Below are 10913 nucleotides of genomic sequence, written 5' to 3'. Positions count from 1 at the left end.
AATAAATGCAGCCTTTCTTAGGATGATAAGTAGTACCTACCTAAAACCAAGAACAAGCAAATCTGTAATGGGGATTAACTCGAAGCCTTCCCAATAATATCAGAAGAGAAGTAAGGATATCCATTATCACACTATTATGTGATATTATGTTGTAAATGCTAGCTATAGCAATAAGACAAGAAAAAGAAATAAAAATAGGCAATGAGGAAACAAAACTGTCACTCTTTGCAGATGATATGATGGTATACATAGCATCATAAGTATGGCATACTTATAGCATCAGCTAAAAAACTAGTTGAAAAAATCAAGAATTTCAGCAAAGTTGCAGGATATACAATAACCCCACATAAATCACCAGCATTTCTATTCTACTTACAAAGTCCAGCTACAAGAGAAAGAAAGAGAACTTCCATTTAAAACAATTTCAGACTGTATAAAATACTGGGAATCTACCTTCTAAGAAAAATCCTTGGATTATATTAACACGATTACAAAATAAGTTTCACAAACATTAAGAGATCTAAAGATTTAAAGAAATATTAATTGTTCATGAGTAGACCAAAGCTAATAAAATAAAAATTACAATTCTAAATTAATTGATATCATATCAATTTGGTATCATATCAAACTACCAAAGAATTATTTTATAGACCTAGAAAAAATAATAAAAAAAATTGATCTGCAGAACATGTCAAGGCTATCCAGGGAATCAAAAAAAAGCACAAAGGAAAGCAGCCTAGCAGTTCCAGATTTCAAACTATATTACAAAGAAGTAATCATCAAAACAGTCTGGTACTGGCTAAGAAACAGAGTAGTGTATCAGTGGAATACAATAGGCACGCAATACCCAGTTGTAAATGACTGCAGTAATCTAATGTTTTATAAACCCAAAGATCAAAGCTTTTGGCATAAGAACTCAGGATGTGACAAGAATTACTAAGCATAGACCAGCATCTCACAAGATATGTTGAAATAAGTTTAAAATGTGTAAATGATTTAGGCAAGGATGATACTGTAAGTAAAGTAAGGGAGAATGGAAAATATATCTCTCTGATCAATGGATAAGGGAAGGGTTTATGACCAAAAAAGAAATAGAAAGTATCATAGGAAATAGATAAATTTGATTACTTGAAATTAAAAAGCTTTCGCATGAATAAAACTAATGCAGCTAAAATTAAAAGGAAAACAGGAAACAGAAAAATATCATATCAAGTTTCTCTGATAAAGGCCTCATTTAACAGATATATAGGGAACTAAGCCAACTTTATAAAAATAAGAGCCATTCCCCAGTTGATAAATGGTCAAAGGATATGTACAGGCCACTCTCAGAAAAAGAATATGAATCTATCAAAAATTGTTCTAAATCACTAGTGGTTAGAGAAATGAAAACTAAAACAACTTGTAGGTACCACAACATACCTATCAGATTGGCTGATATGACAAAAAAAAAAGAAAAGGAAAACGATAAATGTTGGAGAGGATGTGGGAAAACTGTTTTTCGTTGTTGATGGAGTTGTGAACTGATCCAACCATTCTGGAGAACAATTTGAAATTATGCTCAAAGAGTTATAAAACTATGCGTAACCTTTGACCTAGCAATACCACTACTTAGTCTGTATCCCAAAGAGATCAAAGAAAAAGAGGAAAAGACCTATTTGTACAAAAAACATTTATAGCAGCTCTTTCTGTGGTGGCAAAGAATTGGAAATTGAGGGAATGCCCATCAATTAGGGAATGGTTGAACAAGTTGCAGGGTATATGAATGTAATGGAATACTATTGTGCTATAAGAAATGATCAGGATGGCTTCAGAAACACTTGGGAAGACTTGTATAAGCTTATATACAAAGTGAAGTGAGCAGAAGCCGGGGAACATAGTACACAGTAACAGCAATATCATAAGGATGATCAACTATGAAAGACTTAACTAAACTGATTATTACAATTATCCAAAATAACTCCAAAGGACGGATGATGAAGATTGTGATCCACCTCTAAAGAAAAAACCAACGAACAGTGAATGAAGACGTTTTAATGTCATTTCCTTCTCCAACTAATTGTATAGATGAGGAACTGAGGCAAACATTGTTAAGCTACTTGCCTAGGGTCTCACAATTATTAAGTGTCTGAGGCCAAATTTGAACTCAGAAAGATGAGTCTTCCTGACTCCAGGACCAGCACTATATCCACTATGCCAGCTCCTTTACCCAAGACACATTGAAACATACCCTTTTTAAAATTTTATTTTTCTTGTTTTATTTTTTTGTCTGTGATTTCTTTTGCAACATGCCAGATACGGAAATAAATTTTGCATGGCTTCACATTTATAATGAATACCAAATTGCTTGCCTCCTCAAGGAATGTAAAAGAGTAGGAGAGAGAGTTTGGAACTCAAAATCTTTAAAAAATGAACGTTAAAAACGTTTTACATGCAATTGGGAAATATTTAACAAAACTAGAATCTACTAAAAATAAATTGAAAGGATTAAGGATCATTTTAGTTTTAAAAAATATATAAATGAAAAGGAAGTGGACCAGTTATTTATCTGAAACAAGCGACAATCTATGGATAGGCATAGATTTAGAAATCTTCAGACATTAGAAGACCCAGAGGAATGGGCTAGGTGGATGCCCATATGAAGTATTTATGGCAGGGTATGAACAAGTCACTTGGGTGGGTTAAAGTCTTCCCAGATAGGAAGAGTAAGCATTCAATATGCTCACAGACACATTGAAGAATTGAGGAAGTATTTTGTAAAAATAATATAATTTTTCAGTTTGCTGAGCTTTACAATGGAGATACTATCTTCCTTACAAAGGTAATATTAATCATCGTCATCATTAGTCATTATTTAATAATAATAGTTAATTTAACCAATTACTTATAATAATATATTAGGAATTAGACAAAATAGAACCAAATTATGTATCCTCAACTAGCAAGCAATAATAACAAAAACCAAATACTATTTAAAGTGCAACGAGTGGAATGGCACGTTCTGATGCTTATTTATTTATTTATTTTTACTTATCTACAAAGAAAATTTGTTTGCCATGTAATTTGACTCATGGAGTTTGAAATGGATATGTGACACATAAGTGGACTTTTCCTGTGTAAATTAATTGGCTTTGAAAAATAAATGTATAAACATATTATATCACATACTTTGGAATCCTTAGCCTCTCCCTCTGATGACTCCCACATGGTTGAGATTATGGTCTCATGCTTTTTCAAGTTTCATTCAATCACACCATTCCACTGACCCAGGTCAAAGTCGAATCTGATGCATATATATGTATTTATCATAGGACGCCGAGGATTATTTAGACCAGGAAAAGAAAACTGGAGTATTCATTAGTAAGTATAGTAGGTAGTTATAGATAGTACCAAATAATTGGGATAAGCAATCAAGAATCAATTATCTTACCTGATACTTGAATAATTGATGCAGTTGTCTATTTATGTAGCTTCAGCCACAAAGACACAAACTTTCATCTTTTTAAGGAAAAAAAAATAATCTTTCTCCCTTAAACGAAATTCCTTAGAAAAAGCCTACCATTCAAATTATTTTAATGGCTCATATTGCAAAGAAAAAAATAAATATTTGAGTATAATTGCATGATATTTTACAGCTAATTGATATATAAATAAATCAAAGAAATATAAAATTTCTTTATATTAAGATTACAAGAAAAGCTTTAGTACAATCAATTTCAAGATGTCAGTTGAAACTATTTGAACTAGCACTGGCATTCTACAAACTCTGCCTTTTAAGTCTCTTTTTTAAAAAGAAATAGTTTCTTTATTCTTGTATCATAATACTAAAATGAATTTAAGCGGAGTCTATCATAACAATTTTATTATGGATATGATTATTAATGATAATTTGTTGCTATTTTTGTTTAGGAGTGTCTGACTTTTCATGACCCCATTTGAAGTTTTCTTGGCAAAAATACTTGAGCGGTTTGCCATTTCCATCTCCAGTTCATTTGATGGATGAGGAAACTGAGGTAAACAAGGTTAAGTCACTTCCCCAGGGTCACACGGCTAGTAAGTGTCTGAGGCCAGATTTTAACTCAGAAAGATGGGTACTCTATCTACTGCGCCACCTACCTGCTAATGTATGTATGTGTGTGCATACATATATACATATCTATATATTTATATCTATATATATGTGTGTGTGTGTGTGTGTATAAAATCACTTTAAAGTTTGCAAAGCATTTCATATATATAATCTCAGTTCATTCTCTCAACAATCCTTATGAGGAAGTCACTATTATGATTCACGCTGTATAAATGAGACATCAGAGACTAAGAAAAATTAAATTTGTCCATTTGTCAGTGTAGTAAGTATCTGAGAACAGATCTGAACTCAGTTCTTCCTGCTCCCAAGTCCAGCACTTTACCTAAAACACTACTTGTAAATTATTTGATAATGTGGCCAATGATGATGGTTTCTGGTTCATAACCTCCAAGTCATGTTAATGTGGATTAATATGGAAAATGAAATGTAAATGGAAACTTAACATAATATTATTTCTCTTGATTTACTACTTACACATTTGGATGTGCTTCCTAAAGACTATATAGCATTTCTAATAATAATTCGAATTGTTTCTATAGCATGTGCTCCATGTGTTTTGAAAAGAAAAGAGTGGCGAGGCCCTTTGAAAACATTCCAACCGAATTAAGTATGGCATTATCAGGTCCTCCACCTCTTCACCAAACTTCTCAGGCCTCTTTCTTTCCATGATGCCCATGGGAAGCCTGATTCTCTCGGGCCAGTATTCTGAGAGTGCCCGATAGCTTCCCACTGTTCTCTTTTTTAAAGATAAACAACTGTGGGGCGAGGGGCGGGAGAGAACAAGCATTTACAGTAAGGAGGGGGATAAAGGCTGGGAGGAGGGTGGTGGTGGTGAGGCAGAGGAATGATTTTTTTTTTTACTTCTTTTCCCAGGACATGACACTAATCCTTTCTCTCACAGTAGGGAGTGGGGGGTGGGGACGCTGGAAATGCTGGCAATTCCTATACCATTTTGCCCTAATCTTCATAAAACTTTTTTTAGATAGTGTTATTTTCCAGTTCTGCAGTGGTCTGATTAGGAAAAGTCTTCACATACCTCCATTGTATGAAAGAATAAAAAAGTGCTATCTTCCACTTGGGAATTTTATAGGCAAGGAAAAAATAAAAGGATTCATCTCAGAGGTTAATGCCTTGTGGAGCAAGATGAATATTTTTACAATCCACATGTATCTACCAATTAACTAAGCAAGGCTTGTTTTAATGAGAATGGAGTCTGTTTGATGAGTAGTGTTGGAATGAATGCCACTCAAACATGAACAGCAATTAGGGAGAGCTAGCTCATTTAATGAGAGAGGCAGGAATTAAGTAAAAGAGAGCCTTCTCTTTACTTTGGTGTTTTGCACTGAAAACTAAATATATCTGTTCAAAATGCTCCCAAGTCTACATACTCCATATAAACTGGGTGGTCCAAGAAAATTGACATGGTCATCCTGCGTTCTTAGTATAGTTCTTCCAAGGCTCATTCTCTGGCACCAATAAACTTAGAGATAATTATTAAATGAGATAATAGTGGTAAAAAGAGCTTAGCACATAGCTTGGCATATAGTAGGTACTATATAAATGCTTATTCTCTTAGAGAGATTAAAACCAAATTATTGTGCTTAAAGGTTAGAAAGTTTGATTAATTTGGGGCTATGGTAATATAAAATGAAAAGTTCTATGAGCCAAAAGAGTATCATATATAGTAACAGCAATATTGTTTTAAGAACAAATTTGAGTGAATAAGCCAAATTAATGCAAAGAACATATGAAAGAAGATGCTATCTGCATCCAGAGAAAGAACTGATAAATAGTAGTACGTATAGAATGATTTTACATATGTAGGTATATGTACATATATGTGTGTGTGTATATATATATGTGTGTGTGTGTGTGTGTGTGTGTGTGTGTGTATACACACATATTTGCGGCTAATAGTAGCCATCTCTAGGGTGGGGGAGGGTAAAAAACCTGATTTGACATATATTTAAAAGGAATAGTAAGTTGTATATAATAGATTTACAATTTCATGAGTAATCATCTATTTTAAAATTATACTTGTTTTATTCCATAAATTAAAAATAAAATATTTTTTAAGTTATATGGGAAGATAATTGATCACATTCATATGGTGCTTTATGTACAGTAGTACCTTCTCCAGGATCTAACCTCTTACCTTGAGCTTACCAAACAGGTCCTGAGAGAGGCTATTACCTCCTAGGTCAAGGAATTATATGTATCTGCACTTCCAAAATTATATTGTTTATGACCACCCACTGGTGTGCTTATCTTTAAGAATCATCCTGTAGTTGCAATTAGCTCAAAGCAAAGGCATTTGCTGAAATGGCTTGGTAGGAACAATACCTATAATATATTCCTACCCATAAAACTGAGGCACATTCTCCCACAGCTATACACAACGTCAGTGGGAAGACTGGAGAGAGAGAGAGACAGAGAGAGACAGAGAGACAGAGAGACAGAGATAGAGAGAGACAGAGAGAGAGAGAGAGACAAAGAAAGAGAGAGAGAGAGGGAGAGAGACAGAGAGGGAGAGGGAGAGACAGAGACAGAGAGAGACACACACAGAGAGACAGAGACAGAGAGACAGAGAGAGATAGACGGACCAGAACCGAGAGATAGACGAGACGAGGACAGACAGAGACAGATAGAGAGACAGGGAGGAAGAGAGAGGAGAGACAGAGGGAGAGAGAGAGAGGAAGGAAGGGGGAAGAGAGAGAGAGAGAGAGAGAGAGAGAGAGAGGGAGAGAGACAGAGAGAGAAAGAGAGAGAGAGAGAGAGAGAGAGAGAGAGAGAGAGAGAGAGAGAGAGAGAGAGAGAGAGAGAGAGAGAGAGAGAGAGAGAGAGAGAATAAATCAATAGGTACTCACACAGGGAATATACATGGCTAAGCCAACTCATACCTCCAGGACTTCCAGGTCACAATGTTCTTTTCCTTTTCAATGTCCCTATGTTGCTCCTCCTCAACAGAGTATCTCTTTAGGGATCCCTAGGTCTATTCCTCTCTGAATTTCAACTCCCAAAAGTCAATTCTGGTTCTGTTTTCAGAGACCTCATACTCTTCAGAGCTATCTCCTGTCTCAACTTCCTGCAGGATGCCATGTCTCAATCAAATCAACCAAATCATATAAAAATATGTTTAGTGAAGTGCCTGACACATAGTAGGTGCTATATAAATGTTTATTCCCTTCCCCCTCTCCTGCTGAGTGAGTAGCTTTGCTATAAGACACCATGGATATTCATTTGTCAAACTTATAGAGAACTTGGTCAAATTTTTAAAAATAAGAATCATTTCCCAATTGGTAAATGATCAAAATATATGAACAGTTTTCAGATGAAGTAATAAAAACTATCTATAGCCATATGAAAAAGTGCTATAAATCATTAATGATTGGAGATATGCGAATCAAAACAATTCTGAGATACTACCTCATACCTATTAGATTGGCTAATAGGACAGAAAAGGAAAATGAGAAATGGTGGAGGGGATATGGGAAAAAAAATGAGACATTAATACACTGTTGGTGGATTTGTGAACTGATTCCACCATTCTGTAGAACAATTTAGAATTATGCCCAAAGCATTACAAAACTTATGCATACCTTTTGATCCAGCATTACCACTACTAGGTCTGTGTCCAAAAAGAGATAAAAAATAAAAAGGAAAATGACCTATATGTACAAAAATATTTATAGTAGCTCTTTTCTGGTGGCAAAGAATTGGAAACTGAGGGGATGCCCATCAACTGGAGTATGGCTAAACAAATCGTGGTATGTGTTTGTGATGGAAGATTATTATGCTACATGCAATGAAGAGCAGGGTGTTCTCAGAAAAACCTGGAAAGACTTACAGAAGCTGATGCAAAGTGACATGTACTATGTACAGAGTTACAGCAATATTGTAAGATGATCAGCTGTGAATGACAGCTTTTCTCGGCAATACAACGATCCGAGATAACTCTGAAAGGCTTATGATGAAAAATGCAACCCATTCCCAGAGAAAGAATGGATGGTGTCTGAACACAGATTAAAGCATACTTTTTTTACTTTATTTTTCTTGAGGTTTTATTGTCTGTGTATTCTTTTACAACATGACTAATGTGGAAATACATTTTGTACGACTACGCATGTATAACCTATATTAAATTACTTGCCTTCTCAATGAGGGGGGGTGGGAAAGGAAGAAGGGAGAGAATTTGGAACTCAAAGTTAGAAAATGAGTGTTAAAAATTGCTTTTACATTTATCTCCAGTGCATAGCAGTGTCTGACAAATAAGTGCTTAATAAATGCTTGTTAACTGGCAAAAAAGGAAAAAAAGACACTGTGGCCATTTGGGAAGGAGAGAAGAATCCTCTTTCGTCTCCTTAAAGGCAAAGAACTATTCCTTCCCAAGGGCTCTGTTCTCTTCTCTCAATACCTGGCTCACCATCACCCCTCCTAAGAGCTGTCTCTTGCTCCATCTTCCTTCTTAAAGAGTGTCTTGCTCTTTAAAGGGTCACCAGAGATGTGACCAATTATTGATTAGTGAAATTAGCCCCCTAATTCCATCTATTTCAATCAGAGAACTTCTTTATACTTATCAAGAGGATGATAAAATATGAACTACTTGTAAATTTATTTTCAATTTGTGGAATAAAACAAGCATTTCCATAATATAACATAATAAAAAAGATGATTGCGCATGAAACTGCAAACCTACTATGTACAACATTCTATTCCTTTTAAATATACAACAAAGTCATCTCGTAAATTTCTTTCTTTCCCTTTTTTTCTTCCATCTCCCCCCTGCCCCAGAGATAGCCACTATTAGTCACAAATAGGTGTGTGTATGTATATGTGTACATTATATATGTGTATATCTAGATGTGTATGTATGTATATGTACACATATACATATATACACATATGTAAAATTATTCTACACATATTTATCAGTTCATTCTCTGGATGCTGATAGTGTCTTTCTTCATATATCCTTTATAGTTAATTTGGGTATTCATAATAGTCAAAAATAACTTATTCACTCAAAGTGGTTCTTAAAACAATATTGCTGTTACTGTATACAATGTTCTCTTGATTCCACTCATTTCAATCTTCATTATTTCATGCAAGTCTTTCCATGTTTGTCCACTATTTTTGTTTTTTTTGGGTTTTTTTGTCAGGGCAATTGGGGTTGAATGACTTGCCCAAGGTCACACAGCTAGTACATGTGTCAAATGTCTGAGACTGGATTTGAACTCACGTCCTCCTGACTCCAGGGCTGGTGCTCTATTCACTGTGCCACCTAGCTGCCCCTTTGTCCACTATTTTTATGCTTTGTTTCAGACCTTAATACTTTGTTGTCTCCGTTACCTGCCCTTTACTTCCCGTGACTAATCAACCTTGATGAAGGGAAATCAGTCGATCAAGAATGTCTTAATCAACTACCCTACACTGCACAATTTACGAAGTACTTTCCTCGCATCACTTGGAGGCAGATTGTACAAGTCCCCATTCTACAGATGGAGAAACTGAGCCCAGAGAAGATGATGTGGCTTTCTAAGTATTAGAGCTAGTAATCACATGAGTCAGAATTAGAACCCAGGTCTCCTTGCTTCAGGTTCAATGCTTTTCCCACTATACTATGCTGCCTCTCTAAATGGGATGACTTTATTAGGACTTGATAAGTTAATTTTCTTTTTTTTTGTATCAAATTTGTTTTATTCTTTACAGTTCCTCATTCATCTTGATTCAGTCGTTAGTGCTGCTTCCGTCTGAAGGAGCATCCTTCTGTAAGCCTGGCCTTGCCTCCGGTAGGCTGACAGAGCACAGTGGAGCACCCGACACAGAGGACCACCGTTTGCGCGTGGCTGAAGACAGTGGTGATTTTGTAGCACCCTGGGCACTTCACGTCCATGAAATACGAGTTGGGACTCTGCACCAGGCGCTTCTTCTTGTGTTTCCGCTTCTCCTCCTCGGGAGAGGGGTGCAGGAGGTCTTTCGCGAGAGGCATGTTGGCGCGGGGAGATCTTCACCGCCGGACGATAAGTTAATTTTCTGATTGAATGATTTCTAAGGGTCCTCCAATGCTATTTCCCATTGAGAAATGGCAAACCAATAAAATCTAAAGTGCTATGAGGGGATAGACGAACTGAACCTTTACTCCGTCTAATTTATGGAGAGTAGAGTACTTACAGACAGTATAATGGGATGACTTTTTAGTTTGAAGAAATCCTCATAGACCTGGTAGAATTTTTTTGCCTGATGGATGATTCGAAGGTCTTAATTCAATTCAACTCGTCAACATACCCCCAGAACCAATCTCCTCGTGATTTCATGAGTTGCAAACAATCAGGTTTTGAAAGGGTCACCTAGCGTAGCCTACATTTGAACAGCAACCCTTCCAACAAAATCCCTAATAAGTGGTCATTTAGCCTCTGCCTAAAGACTCCCCAGTGAAGACAGTTCATTATACTTTCAGATAGCTCCAGTAATTAGGAAGCTGTTCCTTGCATTAAATTTAAATCATGGTCTTTGCAGCCATCACATTAGTTTCTAGTTTTGCCCTCTAGGTCTAAGTAGATTGTATAATTCTTTCATCTGACAACCCTTCAGATACTCGAAGCCAGCTATGTTGTCCCCACTAGGTCTTCTTTTCTCCAAATAAATATCTCCCTTTCATCCCATGGTATGGTCTCCAATTCTCTACTATGGCTGTCTTCCTCTGACTGTACTACCACTTTTCAGTGCCCTTCCTTAAATATTTGAAAAGTAGTAATTGCCTAATTAAAAGCAGTGTCGAATAGTGAATAAAAAACTTGTCCTCCGAGTTAGAAAGACCTAGGTTTAA

The 10913-nt window shown here is 35.9% G+C and overlaps 1 protein-coding gene across 1 annotated transcript; it reads right to left on the bottom strand.

The window, feature by feature from the left end:
• Positions 1-9787: 9787 nt before the first annotated feature.
• LOC118858516 (40S ribosomal protein S27) lies at positions 9788-10093 on the bottom strand. The gene has a single exon (XM_036769066.1). It carries the CDS (start codon positions 10074-10076, stop codon positions 9822-9824), a length of 255 nt encoding a protein of 84 aa, XP_036624961.1. The 5' UTR covers positions 10077-10093; the 3' UTR covers positions 9788-9821.
• Between the last annotated feature and the right edge of the window lie 820 nt (positions 10094-10913).

This window comes from Trichosurus vulpecula, chromosome 7 (genome assembly GCF_011100635.1).
Source record: "Trichosurus vulpecula isolate mTriVul1 chromosome 7, mTriVul1.pri, whole genome shotgun sequence".
In the NCBI taxonomy this organism is placed as follows: Eukaryota; Metazoa; Chordata; class Mammalia; order Diprotodontia; family Phalangeridae; genus Trichosurus; species Trichosurus vulpecula.
This window is presented reverse-complemented; position numbering and strand designations above follow the sequence as displayed.